Source organism: Microplitis mediator, chromosome 7 (assembly GCF_029852145.1).
Source record: "Microplitis mediator isolate UGA2020A chromosome 7, iyMicMedi2.1, whole genome shotgun sequence".
NCBI classification, from domain to species: domain Eukaryota; kingdom Metazoa; phylum Arthropoda; class Insecta; order Hymenoptera; family Braconidae; genus Microplitis; species Microplitis mediator.
In genome coordinates, this window is record NC_079975.1 from 3,618,066 (window position 1) to 3,636,780 (window position 18,715).

Sequence of the window (18,715 nt, forward strand, 5' to 3'; positions counted from 1 at the left end):
TACCCTACTAGTTACGCCAATAACTATTTTGATAGTTTTCTGTTCTACCAGCCAATACTTTACTTTTAATCATCGAAACATTAGTGATTATCATTGTTTCGTATTTTAAACTGCTTTTAATGAATCTGTAATAATTGAATATCCTGTTTTTTTTTTTTTATAAATTCAAGTTTTTACAAATTATTTCATCAATTTTTTAACTTTTTTTATCTTAACATTTTATTCATCACTTATTTGTTGATACTCTGAAGTAAAAGTGCAATTGTTTTTTTCCATCTTTAAACAAAACTGAAAAAAAAAATTATTGAATTAATTTGCTGAAAAAATAAAAAACAGGAAACTTCACAATAACTTCTACATAATTTGAATTTTTTACATGATAATTTTCTAGATGTAATTTTTTGCTTAAATTTTGTAAGTGATTCTTTTTGTTCATTTTATTTTGCTGACAATTGTTAAAAAATGTATTATTTTTTTAATCACGGCTCTTATTTATAGTGCAATTTGACATTTTTCCTTCGTTTGGCATTTATATTTTTAGTATCCAAGCAAGAATGGGACTTACCATCAACTTATTTATTAAAACCGTATTTAAATTTAAATGAATATCAAAAGCAACTCAAAGAATCGATTTTCAATTTCACTCACAGGTTCAATTTCCACTTACGGTTTATTTTTACAATGTCATTAGGTATAAAAATTATAAAATTTCTACCTCTATTTAAAAAAAAAATAAGGAAAATTTTGTTCATTAGTCAATTTTATTATCAATAACAATATTGGAATAAAATATCAAACGTGTTTGTTAAAAAATATTTTTTTCGATGCTATACAGAAGTGAAGAAAAATTATATTGAAATAAAAGCCCACCAAACAACTATGAGTATGTCTATACTTGACACTCGAACAACCGAACGATGAAAGCAAGCTTATAACATAATAAGCTCATTTTCTTTTGGTAGCTTTTCTTCCACATAAGCGGTCGATACAAATAGTTTTTTGTGAAAATTACTAACTGTAACGCTATAGACACGCTATAATCAAGCAATTATCATTTTGAATATTATAGTAAGCTATGTAAGAAACTCAAAATGGTTTATAGTTAGGAAAAGTGTACGATATCTACCAATTTTATCCAAATTCAAGTATTCATACACTGTAAAAAACCACCGGGGTAAGTCCAAGCGGTGTAGGTGTTAAAATCGGCGGTGTTAAATTTCAACACCGAAAGCGGTGTGAAAATAACGCTGCCACTGGTGTAAATATTCTGTACCGGTGTTAAAAAAAATTCTCCGGTGTTAAAATAACACCGCTGCCGGTGTAAATATTCTAGACCGGTGTTAAAATAACGCCGCCGCCGGTGTAGATATTCTTTACAGGTGTTAAAATATTTTACTTTGTGAATATTATTACTCACTCGATCACTATACTTGTTAATAAATGATATTTTTTATTAATTTTTATAAACTACTGACATTTTTTTGTGTTTCATTATCTTTAAAATAAACACTCCAAGCGGAAGCAGTTTACCCCGCTTTTACACCGGTATTACTCCGCTTTTACACCGGTTACCCCGCTTTTACACCGATTTTACTCCGCTTTTATACCGGTTACCCCGATTTAACACCGGTGAATTATTCCTCCTACACCGGTGTAATTTTCTTTTAACACCGGGCGGCGTTAAAATGAGTTCATTTTTAAGACCGCTCTTTTTACAGTGTACATATCTAGATTAAGTGTTTCTTCTGAACTCCCATTTCCTACTTAAATTATTATCAATTAGTGAAAGTTAATCTTTGTAATGTTTAAATATTTAAAAGTAAACATATTTGAACACAATTCCACCGGCTAACGTAAAATTCAATTTTATTTAAACAAAAAATGATTGCAATTATTAAAACTTATTAATTATTATCAAAAAAAATTTCGAATTAAAATGTGTCTGCTGAAAAACGAATTAAAAAGAAAAAATATGACTTCTACACGAGCAGTAACCATAATGAAGAAATCACCTATTGAAAAGCGCCGGCGTTATCTGAACAAGGCTATCACTATTCTGAGGTAATAAAAAAAAAAGAAAAAAAGTTAATATTTCTTATATTATTAACACAAAAATCTATTTTTTAGATATTTCGGAATTTTAACCTATGATTCGTCCGCGTCGATGCATCGAAAATTTTTAAATAATTTTATAAGAATATTTACCGTTATTATTGGTGTTATTTGTGTTTCAACAATGATTGTTGATCTTATAGTGAATTTCAATGATTTAATGGTGTTCGCAGATAATGGATGTTTTATTACAGGATGGTTTATGTCGTTTACAAAACAGCAAATAGCTTATAGTAAACGCCACCAAATTTATCAGCTCATAAATGATATCCATAATCCTGTTGATGTACTAAGTCAATCTTCAGGTAAATATAATTGTCTTAATCATATAAAATAATTGAAAATTAAACAACTATCAGTATAGATAAAAAGAAAGCTCTTGCCTTAACCCGTTATCTATTTACCCATTGATCGATTTATCATACACTAATTTTTTTAATTACTAGAATGCTTTTGTGCGCTGACGCGCGTTCATTATTTTGTGCCTCTTGTAATGTTTCGATAACTACCTTCCACTATCCGTTGATGAAAAAGTCATTATTAAAAATATTCATTATGGATGCCTATTGTTCCTATTAGCCGCTAACATGACCAACAGTCTCCATGGCAACCGTTGCCACGATAACAGTCCCCATAGCCACCGTTTCTATGGCAACTGTTGCCAGTGCAACAGAGTCTTTATAACAAACGTTGCCATGGCGACTACAAGCGGTGACATAACACGAACTTTTTTAGGATAGATTATAACTATTAATTTATCAAAAATAATTTTCCCTATATTATAATTTTCAATCACGATTTTCTTTTAGTCAATCCGGGTCAAAAAAATAACTTTAGTTTGACTTTTTTGACTTGAATTCAAGTCGATCAAGCCAAATCTGAGTCAAATTTGATTTTTTTATTTTGAATGGATACTGAGTAAGTAAAGTTAGTTAAAAGCAAGTCCAAATCTTCAAATTTTCATTGATTTCAGACTTGCTTTTGGCCAACTTGACTTACTATGTACACTGAAAAAAATTATCACTAGCTGCAAGCGATCATTTCGCTAGCAGCTAGCGATTTCTCCGCTAGCAGGTAGCGATTGAAAATCGCTTGCTGGAAGTGATTTTTTCGTTAGCAGCTAACGATTTTTTGCTAGTGGCTAGCACGGTGTACTTTTAAGTCGGTGTGGGTGTTATCTTCTACACCGTTCGGTGTTATTAGCTCAAAGCTCATCCATCGTCCGATCATAAGATCTGTATGTTAGTGGGAAGTTACTCCATTACTGTTTTGATTATTAAAATGAATATATGTGTATATTATTGGAATTGTATATATGTATATATATATATACATATATATTTATTTTAATAATCAAAACAACGTTCATGCTCAATGCTGCTTGATTTGGTGGTCGCCCGAGTCACACTCGGACCAAATAGCTGCCTCTGCCACGATGTACCCAGTTACATTAAAAAAGTCAAATTTAATTTCGGTTTAGCTTAACTGACTTGAATTAAGTCAAACAATTCAAACTTACCTTTTTTTGGACCCGGAAAAACTCTAATTATAGTTAGAAAAAATTATTTTTGATAAAATAATAATTATAACAGCTACAAAAATTATTAAAATTCGTGTTCAAAAAATCGTACCCTGCATAAATAATAGATCAAAGCTTTCCAAGCGACACGAAAAAAAAAAATTGTTGAGTTTTTTCAACAATTAGTAACATGATAACAAATTATCGCCTTGAATTTAACAAAAAGTCAAAATTTTTTTTGTGTCGCTTAGGTTCCTGTTAGATAACTTGAATAAAATTATGCACTTTTTTAAATGATATATTTTTTTTTAAATATTTAGATTTGGAAATGCTGGTTAATGTGAAAGAGTGCATGTTATTTGAAGCAATCGATTGTTATTTAGCGATAAGTTTTGTTTTGCTTATGATAATAGCCATTAATATTTTCCCAGCTATAGTCGGGCTACTACCTTGTAGAGCAATATATCCCTTTGATACAACAACGTCACCATACTACCAAATTGTATTTTTTATTCAAGCATACACTATAGCTTATAATCTTGTTAATATAATAGCTTTGGAATTTATCAGCTATCAATTGATACGATACACTACGCTTCAATTACGAGTACTATCATTTAATTATAAAAATTGTAAAGGTGATTCGAAAAAAATGTTATCTTTTGATTCAACACGGAAAACTATTGATGCCATTAAAATACATAATTTATTTGATATCGAGGATAAACAAAAAGAAATAACTAGTTTTGTAGCATTTGAAGATAAAGAAATAAATAATATTGAGAATTCTTTTAATTGGAGATTTAAAACTTGTATAAATCATCACCAGAGACTTATTAGAATTGTTAAAGATCTCAATGATACTTTTCAAACCTCCCTCATGGTACAACTCGGTATGAGTCTATTGATTATTTGTTTCAATGGTTATCTAGCAGCTATGGTAATTATTTAAATAGTAAATGAAATACTATTTTTATTCATTCAGTAACTGATAACTATATAAATTTTGTTTTTTAATTAACAGTTTCCTCATGATAAAAAATCATTGATCAGATATATCATATATTTATTATCGGGATCTCTCCAATTACTGTATTGGTGTGCATTTGGAAATCAACTCAAATTTGAAGTAAAGATAAATTTTTTTTTTTTTTTATGACTAACTTGCAATGCATTGATTTTTTTTTTAGGCAGATCATTTGACGACAGGTCAGTGGATGTGCGGGTGGGAAAACAATTACGATAGTGGTATTAAAAATCTTGTGACAACAGCAATGATAAAAACAATGCAGCCACTGGAAATACGTGCCGGGGGACTTTTCGTTTTAAACATGGAAACTTTTATATCAGTAAGAAATATTTATATTCTCTTGCATATCTATAGAGGAGGGGGAGGGGCAAAATGGTTCACTGGAAACAAAATAGGCTTACATTTATATTTCATATAAGCCCCTTTTTCTTAATGTGCCTATTTCGCCCCACTCTCCCCTATGTATTAATGATAGCAGAAATAAAAAATGTCATTTTTTTGAGTATATTTTATCTAGATTTTGAAGAGTTCGTATTCTGTCTTTATATTATTAACAACTGTTGCGGATTAATGACGATAATCAAGTTCTTTAATTCAATAATGGACTAATTTCATGACATACTATGAAAATAAAAGTTCGATATATATTGTCTATAAGGTTATATGTACACAATAAATGTAGAAAAATAATCTTTATCAGTCAATAAATTAGAATTAGATTTAAAATTAAAACTGTATGAAAATTATTTCCTACTTATGTGTACACTGAGAAAAAAAAATACTTTTATCAAGAACATTTACTTGATTCAAGAACATATATTCTTGATAATTTTAAGAATAAATAATTTTGCCTCAAGAATTCGTAGAATTGAAGGAAATAATTTTTATTTAATTCAAGTAAAGCTATTCTTTTGCTTACTCATAATATAATATCAAATCCATATAATAACAAAAAAAAATTTGATTGAATTTTCTTGAACCAAGAAATTCTTGTTTGAAAAATAGTACTTTTTTTCTCAGTGTATAGAAAATTAAAAAAAAAATTCTACTCACCATTCAAAAAAAAGTTTTTGTTTATTTTGGAACAAAATGGGCTTTCTCCCTTAAAAAAATGATTTTTTCCTATCAGACAAAATTGATCATTTAAAATAGATTGCAAGTGAACATCAGTCAAAATTCAATTTGTAATACAACTCAATATGATAATAAATGTGTTGATGAATGAGAACCTAAAAAAAAAGAAGTTTGTAAGAATAAATCCTTGATGTTTCAAACTAGTAGAAAAAATTCTAACCGCCATTAATAACTATCGAAAACAAAAACTGCTAAGGTGCGAACTGTTCATGATGGCTTCCGCAATTCAACTGACAGCTATTGATTGATTTGGTAAAACATGAAGAAACACAAGGATTTACACACCTTACACAAATACAATTGATTGACTGGTGAGGTGTAGAAGACAATATTATTAACCCCTTATTTTTTTTTTCGATACCACAACGGCGTCAGTTACAATAAATTCAATAGAAAATTATTTCTCTTTAAATATTCATAGAAAATTCATTGAAATACAATAAGTGTTTTATGAAAATTGCCACTTGCTATAGACTCGCAATTTGAAGCAATCATACTTAATATTATAGTACGCTCTAGAAAAAATAACAAAATGAGCTTAGAAAGTATTAAGAAAACGAGAAGCATTTTCCCAGAACGTTTTACAAAATTACACTTTATAGAGCTTGCGTGTTATTTTCCCAATAATTTTCTTTCTGTTGAAAAAAAAGAATAGAAGGGAAAAAAAAATTTACTTCATTTGTCATGAATAATTCGATTGAAACACATCGACTTTTTTTGAACAAAAGTATTTCTATTCTCAGGTGACTATAAAAAAAAAATAATATGCCCAATTCAGAGATAAATTGTCATGAAGAATTAATGATATTTATTTAATTATTACAGACATTGTGGTATTTTTGATTTTAAGGATTCAACGTCCATGTATCGTAAAATATTTATTTACTTTATAATATTATTCAGTCAAAGTATGACACTTATTTATGGCTTAACAATTGTTGCTGATGCTGTGGCTAATTGCACTGATTTGATGATTGTCGCATCTGATGGATGTATCATCGCTGGATGGATTTTGGTATATTTTAAAATACAAAAATCGTACAGTGTACGTCACAAAATATTGAAACTTATTAATGATATTCGTAATCCTATTGATGTACTACTTAAGTCACATGGTAGTTATAATCATATTTTAATATTAACTATAATTAACAATAATAATTTTTCAATATAACTATTTTTTCAATAAAGAATTATTGAAGAAACATAAAAAATATTTAAAACAACGGTTACATTTTTACCCGCGTCTAAGAAAAATTGGTTATAAAAAAATTCCCAAAGCGATGGCCAAATAAAACGTATAAAATTAAGACAGGCTTTTGTATGAACAAATTTTGACTTGTTCGTGAATGTTTTTTAAAATTCCTTTAGCAGCAGTTTTGCTTGCTCATCAAAATTTAAAAATTTCTTGATATGAAAGTCGAAATCAACAATTTCTGAAATATCTCAGAACGACTATTGACTATAAAAAAAAAAAGTATAAGAATGATAAACAAAGTAATTTAACTTAAAGTCAAAATACGTTTACTTTAAATTCGAGATCAAGTGTTTTTATTTTCAAATTTTTTACAGTTAAAAAAACGTTCATTTACAGTTTTACGGCGCTTTAAATGTGAAAGTTCATCATGACTAACGATAAATGCTAATTTAATTTTTTATAATCATTTTTTTTTCGCACGGGATGGTAGTAATTATAAATACGGAAATGAATTTGATTTAATAAATTGTTTTAAATTATAGATTTAGGAGTATTGATTCTCGTAAAAGAGTACACGATTTTTGAAACAATGGATTGCTACCTAGTGATCAGCTGCACCGTATTTTTGGGAACAGTATTAATATTTCTATCCTTATTGACTGGAGATTTACCTTGCAGAGCTATTTTTCCGTTTGACACAACGATATCACCGTTTTTTGAAATTGCATATTTCATTCAGTCTTACGCAACAGCCTTCAATCTCGTTAGTTTGATGACCCTAGAATTCATAAGCCTAGAATTTCTACGGTGGACGACAGTTCAATTCAAAATTCTGTCATCAAATTATCAGAATTGCACTAGTGTGCCACTAAAACCTATTTTATCTTTCGGCTTTACCCGGGACACCATCGATGACATCACAGTATTTAACGTATTGAATATCGAGGACGAACAGAAAAAAATTAATAGCTTTGTAGCATTTGAAGAAAGAGAAATAGATATTATCAATGACTGTTTCAAATGGAGATTCAAAAATTGCATAAAACATCATTGGAGACTTATTACAATAATAAATAATCTCAACAATACATTTAGCTCCTGTCTGATGGCGCAACTTGGTGGTAGTCTATTTATTATGTGTCTCAATGGTTATTTGGCAGTAACGGTAAATACCAAAGTATTCAATTAAATGCATACGGAGAAAAAATTGTAGTTAGGAGAACCACAATTTTTTTCAGTGTGATATTTAAAATAGATAAAAAAAACCATAACTTCTTATTAAAATTGATAGTTTTCTGATAATAAACAAATATTAGTCAGAGCTGTTATATATTTACTTGGTGGATTTCTTCATTTACTATACTGGTGTGCTTTAGGCAATGAACTCAAATTTCAGGTAATTCAATAACATAATCATTATTATCGAAAAGATATAAGTTGTTATATAACATAACAAAAAAGAGTATACACGGAAAGAAAATTATGGGAAGTTTTGCTATGCATTATGAGAATGGTTCCCATAATGGTATGGGAATAGTACCTATACTACTGTAGGGATGGTTCCCATATATTATGGGAACTATCCCCATAATAGGATGAGAATAGTTCCTATACCAATATGGGAACTATTCCCATAATAGTATGGGAATGATTCCCATACCATTATGGGAACCATTCCCATGTCATTATGGGAACCATTCCCATAATGGTATGGGAATCATTCCCATACTATTATGGGAATAGTTCCCATATTGGTATAGGAACTATTCCTATAATATTATGAAAACTATTCCCATAATGTTATGGGAACCATCCCTATAATATCATAAAATTGTTTTTTTGCACAATAGTGTAGAAATTTCCCAAAATTTGAATTTTCTTGAATGTTTTGTGCTGTCAAAAAATTCTTGTTAAAAATTTTAATGTTTTTTCGCCAAATACGATTTTTTTTTTCAATGTTTGAATTTTTGTTTTTATGTTTAATAATATTTCTGTGTATTATAGAAGTGATTACTACACTTCTTTAAATTAATTTTTTCATGATAATATGGGAACCATTCCCATAATATTATAGGAATGGTTCCTATAATAGTATGGGAACTATTCTCATAATATTATGGGAATGATTCCCATAATGGCATACGAACCATTCCAATTGCATTATGGGAATCATTCCCATAATATTATGGGAATAGTTCCCATACTATTATAGGAACCATTCCCATAATATTATGGGAAGGGTTCTTATAATTTATGGGAATGGTTCCTATAATTTATGGGAATGGTTCCCATAAATTATAGGAATGATTCCCATAATATTATAGAAAGTATTCCTATAAATTATAGGAACTATTCCTATAATTATAGGAACCATTCCTATAGTGTTATGGGTATCATTCCCATAATTATAGGAACTATTCTTATAATTATTGGAAATATTCCTATAATTATAGGAACCGCTCCCATAATTTATGGCCGTAATTCCTATGATGGTATAGGAAAAAATTTCACAAAATTATGGGAACCGCTGCCATAATTTTCTTTCCGTGTAGTTATGAAGTTTGAAATTGAAAACCACACGAAAAGATTGGAACCCGACTGGTTACTATTCTGCACCCGACTTAGTACGGTACTGAGAAAAAATTCTCGATTGTGGTGCAGAACCACACTGATTACTGTGCGGGACCTGACTGAGTCGTGTGCGCATGTCAATCAGTCAGGTCCCGCACAGTAATCAGTGTGGTTCTGCACCACAATCGAGAATTTTTTCTCAGTACCGTACTAAGTCGGGTGCAGAACAGTAACCAGTCGGGTTCCAATCTTTCCGTGTATCCACATGTTCAAATTTATGATTTTGAAGTTTATCGGAATACTTAATTATGTTAAAAATATCAAATAAAGATAAGATTCTCTACAATTATAACGAATGTACACCAATAATTTTGAATTGAAATCAAATTTTTTAATTTAAATTTCGTTGAGATAAAATTTTTTTTCATCGTTGTGAGGCTATTCCATTTTACCCGAAAATGAAAAAAAAATTCTAATTACATATAAAAATTTGTTCTATGTTTTAACATGAACGGAAAATCATAGCCCAGAGTAATTACGATAAATAAGTCAATTTTTAACTCAGCACCCCTACTTATTCCGGCCCGTCCCTTATTAAGACTTATATTTCTCAGGCTGATTTTTTGACAACTTCGCAGTGGATGTCTGGCTGGGAAAATAAATACGATAGTAGTATTAAAAATCTTGTTACAACATCAATGATAAAAACAATGCAGCCATTGGAAATGCGTGCTGGAGGGCTATTTGTTTTAACCATGGAAACATTCATATCAGTATAAATATTTATACAAATAAAAATATATTCATTGAAATATACTCTAATACTTTTATTTTAATTTAGATCTTGAAGAGTTCATATTCTGTTTTTGTGTTACTTACATCAGTCTCCAATTAAGTTGTAATTAAATCTACTGACAGCTTTTCTATGACACATTTATTTATACAATATTTAAAAATGTTTATTTAATCAATGAATACTTATCGTAGAGAAATAATTAATGTAACATCATATCAATAAACACCTTAAGGTAAAAATAACCATATCATCAGTAAATTATTTTTTCTTTTGTTAGTCGGAGTAACATTGGGTTTATCAGTTGCTATTTTCTGCGAATTATAATATCCAAATTTATTAAATTTATTTCAAACATATCGCCTGGAGTTGAATTTAAAACTGAACAGCCTGACACCGAAGATTTGATAGGCCAGAGAGGTTTCCTTTTTTTTCACAGGGTATCACTCTTTCATCCGAAAAATAGTCACTTTTTATTTATAGTTAGTGTTTACTTTCTTTTCGTTTTCTTTTTTAAAGACTAATTTAAACCAAAGTAAGTATTTTGACTATTACTCGATTTTGAAATTGGAGGCCAAGCGCGCACATTAGTATAGACGATGTTAAATCTAGAAGTATTGTCCGTAGAATGGTTAGCGGTTGCGCGAAAAAAAATTACACACCCCCAAGTTTTTTAATCGGCGCCTTAAAGGCGAGTTACATATATTTCTGGTGGAAAAAACTACCATCCCTTGTTAATAATTTACAAGCCTTTTTCTCTTTTACTTTTATTCGTGGCGATAAAAATTACATTTATAAGAAAAATATTTTTTTGAAAAATATTCACGTCATGCATAATAAATAAACATAAAATTATATGTTGCTATGAAGGGAATAAAACGGTGTAAAAGGTGAGGAAATAATCATTTTCAACAAAGCATTTTTTTATAGCCATACGTTGTACATAAGCTATTATTCACCCTCTTGTTTTTATTTTGTAGTACAAAGAAAAAAAACCTGGGGGTAAGTGTAAAATTTTACTTACAAAGAAATGAAATATATAAATATTGAAATTCATCGTAAGGTTTTAAATATGAGTATTCCAATGCTGAGGTGAATTATATTTTTTTTTACTACTGGGCAGGTGTTTCAACTTTTCGCTCTGAAAATTTATTTTTTTAAATAAAAACCAAATTATTGTGATCAAACTTAGTTCGTAAAATAATTGAGTTTTTGAATTTATAAATTTAAATGTCTTTGAAATTTATTTCAATCGTTTTCAAAGTGAATGTTAGGTGTATGTATGTCAATGTATGTATGTGAATAAAATTTACATGGCAGTAAGAGCTATTTGTTACAATGTTTTAAATTTGTCTTACAAAAAAAGAAAAAACTAATTTTATAAAATACAAACACTGTAAAAAATCACCGGGGTAAGTCCAAGCGGTGTAGGTGTTAAAATTATCGGTGTTAAATTTACCCCCGGAAGCGGTGTAAAAATAACGCCGCCACCGGTGTAAATATTCTGTGCCGGTGTTAAAATAACGCCGCCACCGGTGTAAATATTCTAGACCGGTGTTAAAATATTTTACTTTGTGAATATTTTTACTTACTCGATCACTGTACTTGTTAATAAATAATATTCTTTGTTAATTTTCATAGAGAACTGACATTTTTTGTGTTTTATAATCTTTAAAGTTAATACTCCAAGCGGACGCAGTTTACCCAGCTTTTACACCGGTATTACTCCGTTTTTACGCCGGTTACCCCGCTTTTACACCGGTTACCCTGATTTAACACCGGTATTGTTAACACCGGTGAATTACTCCTCCTACACCGGTGTAATTTTATTTTAACACCGGGCGGAGTTAAAATGAGTCCATTTTTAACACCGCTCTTTTTACAGTGTATCAATATAGTTTCATAAAAAAACGAATGAAATATATGAAAAAAATATAGTGTAAAAATATCAGCTTTTCAAAATTTTGTTTCTTTCTGGGTTTTGAAATTGAGCTGCCGAAAGATTAATGTTAATTGTATTTATTAATGCAAACACAGCTTATATACACAGAAAAAAACAAAAGGTACCAGCTACCGATTAACAATCGGTAGCCTCTACCGATTAATTTTCAGTAACAGCTACCAAAAATTAATCGGTAGTAGCTACTGATCGTTAATTGATCGTAGCTACTTTCGTAATTTGAGACACATTCAGTTTTGAAACATTCTATTTAAAAGTGAAATCTTTAAAATCGTGAACAACACAGAATGTTCTATGAAGCTGACACAAGATTGAATTATTCAAACTTTTCACAATAACAAACAAATTCCATTTAATAGATAATTTTTTACACTGTAAAAAATCACCGGGGTAAGTCCAATCGGTGTAGGTGTTAAAATTATCGGTGTTAAATTTACCCCCGAAAGCGGTGTGAAAATAACGCCGCTGCCGGTGTAAATATTCTGTACCGGTGTTAAAATAACGCCGCCGCCGGTGTAGATATTCTTTACCGATGTTAAAATATTTTACTTTGTGAATATTTTTACTTACTCGATCACTGTACTTGTTAATAAATAATATTCTTTGTTAATTTTCATAGAGAACTGACATTTTTTGTGTTTTATAATCTTTAAAGTTAATACTCCAAGCGGACGCAATTTACCCCGCTTTTACACCGATATTACTCCGTTTTTACACCGGTTACCTCGCTTTTACACCGGTTACCTCGCTTTTACACCGATTTTACTCCGCTTTTACACCGGTTACCCTGATTTAACACCGGTATTTTTAACACCGGTGAATTACTCCTCCTACACCGGTGTAATTTTATTTTAACATCGGGCGGAGTTAAAATGAGTCCATTTTTAACACCGCTCTTTTTACAGTGTAATGATATTTTCAGCGTGATATTATTTTAATATGAAAATGTTTCATGACTTCAAGTACGCGGATTAAGTTCGATAAACTCGTATACTTAACCTAAAGTAAACTCCACATCTGACAGCAGTCAATAAAGTATTTATATTCAATATTTACCGCGGAACATTCGACTATAGAATGGCCAGAAAATGCCCAAGAGAAAACTTCTACCCCGTTGCTTCTTATCCCGGCGCCGCATAGGCGATGAGCTAATTACAAATGCAATAATAACCCGCCCATTTTATTCATTTGCTAGCGTTTTTCCTTCTTCTAATAATACAACATATAATTAGGCAAGGGGTATACCGCAATTGCCAGAATAAACTGATGCATAATAGATAGAATGATAATAATACTCGTTTACAAGTGTAACAAAAGGAAATCAACAGTAAGAATTATTTTCACAAAACGTTCAATAATTATAGATTCTAGTCGAAAAGCTACCGTTTGTTTCACCCGTTAAACATCTTTCTTCACGTAAAAAATATATACTACAGTGATAGAATATATACTGACATGCAAAATGTACGTATCGAAATTCATCGTAAGGTTTTAAATATGAGTATTCCAATGCTGAGGTATTGCATCATTTTTTTTTTTCGCACTGGACAAAAGCATCCCATCTTTTTGCTCTGAAAATTTAGTACTTAACAAAAAAAGAAAACTTGTTATTAAATTTATTCTTTAGTAACAATCTACTTTATGGTTCCAGAGATTAAAAAGTGGTGGAAAAGTTTCCTAATAGTTTTCAGGTAGAAAAATGTTTGCATGAATAAATGAATGTAATTCTGTGTTAAGCTTTTGAGTCTTGATTGTGTTAAAAGAATCTTTAATGAAAAGACGATTGTCGCTCTAAGAAATTTCATACAGAAAATCATAATTTTGAATTTGATGAGCTCAATAACAAAAATTGAAAATAAATGTCTAAGTTATTAAACAGAGCGGGAAGTTTTTGAACAGTATCCGAACCCTGAGTGAGCTAAATAGTTAACAATTATTAATTAACTATAAATAATTTTAATTACAGATGTGGTGCAATTTGGCCTTGCGTACCATCGACTGGAACTATTTTAAAAATTTTAAATTCCTTTTATATGCTATTAAATTTTTCATTGCTAATTTTCTACTTGATAACATTGTGTACTGATTTATATTACAATTATACAGATATGAATGTTTGCGGTAATGATGGATGCTATTTTCTTGGCACAGTTATGATTATGTTCAAAGGATACAAATTTCGAACAATGTATGACAAAATTTTGAAGCTAATTGATGACGTTTATGGTCCAATAGACACTTTGATACGAACATCTGGTAGGCATAGAAAAAATATCCCGAAAAAAATAATTTAGGTCTACGGAGATCCCAAATTTGAACTTACGTAGATCTTATTCTCTCCATATCTAAATCTATGAACTGTAAAAGTCAAAATTTTTTTTTTTAGAGATTCAAAAAATTAACAAAGAGAAACTTTGAATAAATTTTAGATCTAGGATCTCCATGAATTTACGTGAATCAACATATGGACATTATAAATTTGAAAAAATTAGATGTTGTTGATTGATTAGATCTAAATTATTTTTCCCTGAATTAATTGTATAATTATAATGATTCAAATGTTTAATATTGACCAACAGATCGAGGAATAATAATGAACATTAAACACAGTCTTTTTTTTGAAAACTTACATTTTTATGCATTTTTGATTTCATGTCTATCGCTGAGTTTTACAATAATAGTATTGACACCTCGTGAAAAAGGTGAATTGCCAATAAGAGCAGTTTACCCGTTTAACTCAACAATATCACCATATAATGAAATGGCTTTATTTTATCAAGCTTACTGTGTATTATACTGTCTTCTTGTTATTATAGCACTTGATATGACAACAATAGCATTCATAAGATGGTCGACGATACAAATGAAAGCATTGACGGCTAACTACAAAAATTGTGATGCAAAATCCATAAAACGTGCGACTCTAATTTCACCATCAGAAACATTGAAAATAATAAATGAAATCAACCCATGGAAAATAACCGATGAAGACTTAGAAATACGGACATTTTTGCCGTTTGAACAAAGTGAAGCTGATGATACCGAAGATAGTTTTGTCTGGCGTTTCAGAACCTGCATTAAAAATCATCAGAGACTTTTACAACTTATGATCAGTGTCAATGCTACACTGAGTCCATTTTTGCTGGTGCAATTTTCAACAAGTACACTAATAATATGTATGAGTGGTTTCCAATGGATTTCAGTGAGTAAATTTAGTTGAACAATATTTCATTTTATTTTATTCTTCTTTTAAATATATTTAAATTGTCTCCAGAATACAGGTAGCCACGGAAATTTGATTAAATATACTGTATTTTTGGAAATATGCTTTGCTGAATTACTTTTCTGGTGTTATTATGGTGATGAATTCAATTATTCCGTAAATAAAGTTATATATTATTATTCGTAAGAATAAATCGGTCAAAATAGGGAATCCTAGGCAAAAGGAAGTTCTCAGAAATCTGCCCGGGTCAAAAATAAAACTAAATTTAGACTTGGTTTACCAAGTCGAAATTTGGAGCCGCTTTTCACAAGACAAACTCGACTTTTTTTACGGAGGTTTGAAATATATTAAGTTTTCGCTTTGGCTTAGACTTAACTGGCTTACTTAGTCACGATTTAAGACGAAAAAGTTGAAATCAAGTCGAAATTGACTTGGTTTAGACTTATTCGACCTAAATTTAAAGACGAAAAAGTCAAGATCAAGTCGAAATTGACTTGGTTTAGACGTATTCGACTTAAAATGTAAGGCGAAAAAATCTAAATCAAGTCAAAACTGACTTGATGTAGACTTACTCGACTTATAATATAAGTCAAAAAAGTCAGAACTAAGGTGAAATAATTTTTATATATTAAGGCGAAAGTAAGGCGAATAAATGACTTTTTTTCGACTTGGTTCAGCAAGTCAAAAGTAATGTGAATGACTATCGTGCTCAAAGTAAAGACGAATAAGTTGAAACTAAGATGAAAAAAGTTCAAAAAGTTGAAAAAAATTAAATTGAAGTCGAAAAAGTCGGGATCTTATCAAAAAATCGTCGGCAAATCGATAACTTCAAAAAAAAATAAGGCGAAGCGAGCTGGAATCAAGTTTTATTTTTGACCTGAGTGAGCTACAGAAAAGTGTTTTCCAAATTTTTCTTTTTTTTACATGTTTTTACGGCAAAATTTCATTGCGAATTATATTTATTACTCAAATTTACATGATAAGATTAAAAAAGTGCATAACCTGTGCGAAAAAATATTCCATACGAGTCTCTAGTCAGGGTTACCTGACCGTTGATCCAAAGATGATTGATCCCCGACAATTGATCCTTGAGATAATTGATCCACCGATAAAATATACTCACACACATATAAATGTGAAAAATTACGTCCTTTTTTCACTAATTTTGTGTGCGTGTAACATAAAAAATATACTCACACACAAATTTTTCACATTTATATGTGTGTGAGTATATTTTATCGGCGGATAAATTGTCGGGGATCAGTTGTCTTTGGGTCATCGGTCGTATCACCCTAGTCAGGAACGCTAATTGGTATTTTAACGGAATTCTAAAATTTTATGAACAAACTGCAAAGATGCCTAAAATATTCGTAGAGCCAATTTTTGAGGATTACGTTCCCGTAAAATTTAGTAATTTTTTGAACGTCGACGCAGTCCATCGGTAGACAAAACAAAGCAATCTAAACATTTAAATGAATATTAGAAAATTTTGAGTATGTAACAGAGACTTATATTAGAAAATTTTTCATATTCCTAGAGAGCATTAAAAATTACAGTATAGGTACATACTTTTCAAAAAATACCACAAGAATTTATAGGAGCTCTTCTGGTATTTTAATAATCGTATGGATACCGAAAAAATTCATTAGATTGCAAAAAATTTTGAAGTTCCGTAAAAATGCTGATCAGTTTTCCTGACAGTCTTAGGAGTGGAACTTTTCAAACTATAAGAGTTTCTCCGGATATCTGTAATAGTATATTATACACCTAGGGAAGTAAAGTAAGAAATGTCTCAGATCACATGTAATGGCCGAGGTCAACAAACATGTGATCTGAGGCTTTCTTATTTACTTCCCGAGGAGTGTATACTATTTTTCTCTTCGACGAAGGCGGAAAGCGGCAACTTCGTTTTGCACAGCGGGACAAAAGTTGACGCTTTCCGCCCGAAGGTGAGAAAAAACAATTTTACACGAGAACTTTCTTGGCGTTTCTATTTGCCCGGTGCTTCTTTAAATACGCGGAGGAAATTATAGCAAAGAAATGATTTGAAAATATAAAACAAAATTTCGGAAAAATACAAAAATGTAGTGCATCGAAATTTACTCAAATAAATTATTGACAGATAATAAAAAAATATTTCCTCTGAGTATTAATTATTCATTAATAAGCCTTATTAATGTAACAAAAGTATTAAAAATTTAAAAAGGCGGATGCTATAACGTACAGCCAATGGATGTCGGGTTGGGAGAATGCATTCAACAAGAAGAGTATTTATAAAATGAGTAATCTAATGACCATTCCAATGAATCAATCCATAAGACGTTTGGAAATAAAAGCGTTTGGAATGTTTTCGTTATCTATGCCAACATTTCTTTCAGTAAGAATTTTATCATATATTAGTTTTATAAAAAAAAAATCCAAATAATAAGTAATAAATTATTTTCGTTGCACAGGTTGTCAAAAGCTCGTATTCGGTTTTAGTATTGATGACAACTGCCAATTCAGATGAATAATTTTTTTTGTTTCGAAAATTTTCATAATGGTCCTCTGTGTAAAATCATTAGAATAATTAAGTGATTTTAAGTTAACAATTTAAATTAAAAATAATTTTCAAGTAGTAAAAGTGAATTAGTATTCATTGTAATGTAATTATTCATATACTTTTTGTATTCATAATCATTTATTATACTTCATATAGTTCACTGACCGGAAACTGTAACTGTATCAATAAATATTATCACTAACATAATTAATATATTTTATTTTTTGGCGTCACATTTTCAAACATTAGCTCACGGTACACTTTGATTAACTATAATTCAAAAAATTATAAGTAAATAAACTTTTATCAGTAAATTCAAATGTATGAAGGGATAATTTCAAATAAAAATGATACCTACGAGTAGGAGCTGACGACAAAGTATTTGCACAATGTTAACTCTGGGAGTATTGTTTTTAAAATGATATAGAAAAGCGTATAAAGTAATCCGCACTTCCCCCTTCCTATTGTTTCTTTGTTCTTCCTCGCCTAGACGATGAACTAATTACAAATGCAGTAGTAACCAACCCCTTGATTTAATATTCAACTACGGCTTGGCTGTTTCTTACAATGAAACATGTAATTATATAAGCTATTTTTACTAATATCGAAACTGAAGAATAAATAATAAGAGTT

The 18,715-nt window shown here is 30.0% G+C and overlaps 3 protein-coding genes across 7 annotated transcripts; all 3 read left to right on the top strand.

Annotated features, from left to right (window-relative positions):
• Nucleotides 1–1,999: 1,999 nt before the first annotated feature.
• On the top strand, nucleotides 2,000–5,265 carry LOC130672353 (odorant receptor 83a-like). The gene is made up of 6 exons (XM_057476899.1): nucleotides 2,000–2,061; nucleotides 2,128–2,417; nucleotides 3,952–4,571; nucleotides 4,656–4,760; nucleotides 4,822–4,980; nucleotides 5,179–5,265. The coding sequence occupies exons 1-6, from the start codon at nucleotides 2,000–2,002 to the stop codon at nucleotides 5,230–5,232; spliced, it is 1,290 nt and encodes a 429-aa protein (XP_057332882.1). The 3' UTR covers nucleotides 5,233–5,265.
• Nucleotides 5,266–6,323: 1,058 nt separating this feature from the next.
• Nucleotides 6,324–10,597, top strand: LOC130672351 (uncharacterized). Its single transcript, XM_057476896.1, has 6 exons — nucleotides 6,324–6,538; nucleotides 6,621–6,910; nucleotides 7,536–8,158; nucleotides 8,285–8,389; nucleotides 10,179–10,337; nucleotides 10,406–10,597. Exons 1-6 carry the CDS (start codon nucleotides 6,480–6,482, stop codon nucleotides 10,457–10,459), a joined length of 1,290 nt encoding a protein of 429 aa, XP_057332879.1. The 5' UTR covers nucleotides 6,324–6,479; the 3' UTR covers nucleotides 10,460–10,597.
• A 682-nt stretch (nucleotides 10,598–11,279) lies between these two features.
• On the top strand, nucleotides 11,280–18,148 carry LOC130672341 (odorant receptor 83a-like). 5 transcript variants are annotated; one of them, XM_057476879.1, is made up of 7 exons: nucleotides 11,280–11,449; nucleotides 14,284–14,573; nucleotides 14,897–15,019; nucleotides 15,134–15,519; nucleotides 15,592–15,696; nucleotides 17,747–17,917; nucleotides 17,994–18,148. In XM_057476879.1, the coding sequence occupies exons 1-7, from the start codon at nucleotides 11,388–11,390 to the stop codon at nucleotides 18,051–18,053; spliced, it is 1,197 nt and encodes a 398-aa protein (XP_057332862.1). In that variant the 5' UTR covers nucleotides 11,280–11,387; the 3' UTR covers nucleotides 18,054–18,148. The 5 variants fall into 5 exon arrangements, with proteins under 5 accessions (XP_057332862.1, XP_057332860.1, XP_057332864.1 ...); XM_057476877.1 differs by having other exon boundaries at nucleotides 14,897–15,519; XM_057476881.1 differs by lacking the exon at nucleotides 14,897–15,019.
• The last annotated feature ends 567 nt before the right edge of the window (nucleotides 18,149–18,715 follow it).

Bases quoted from the DNA above. Each gene is read 5' to 3' on its own strand.
- LOC130672353 (XM_057476899.1), top strand. From the start codon at position 2,000: ATGAAGAAATCACCTATTGAAAAGCGCCGGCGTTATCTGAACAAGGCT. The intron at 4,572-4,655 runs GTAATTATTTAA...TTTAATTAACAG, and splicing joins ATGGTTATCTAGCAGCTATG to TTTCCTCATGATAAAAAATC. The intron at 4,761-4,821 runs GTAAAGATAAAT...TTTTTTTTTTAG, and splicing joins GAAATCAACTCAAATTTGAA to GCAGATCATTTGACGACAGG.
- LOC130672351 (XM_057476896.1), top strand. From the start codon at position 6,480: ATGAATAATTCGATTGAAACACATCGACTTTTTTTGAACAAAAGTATT. The intron at 6,539-6,620 runs GTGACTATAAAA...TAATTATTACAG, and splicing joins AAAAGTATTTCTATTCTCAG to ACATTGTGGTATTTTTGATT. The intron at 10,338-10,405 runs GTATAAATATTT...ATTTTAATTTAG, and splicing joins CCATGGAAACATTCATATCA to ATCTTGAAGAGTTCATATTC.
- LOC130672341 (XM_057476877.1), top strand. From the start codon at position 11,388: ATGAAATATATAAATATTGAAATTCATCGTAAGGTTTTAAATATGAGT. The intron at 11,450-14,283 runs GTGAATTATATT...TTTTAATTACAG, and splicing joins ATGAGTATTCCAATGCTGAG to ATGTGGTGCAATTTGGCCTT. The intron at 17,918-17,993 runs GTAAGAATTTTA...TTCGTTGCACAG, and splicing joins CTATGCCAACATTTCTTTCA to GTTGTCAAAAGCTCGTATTC.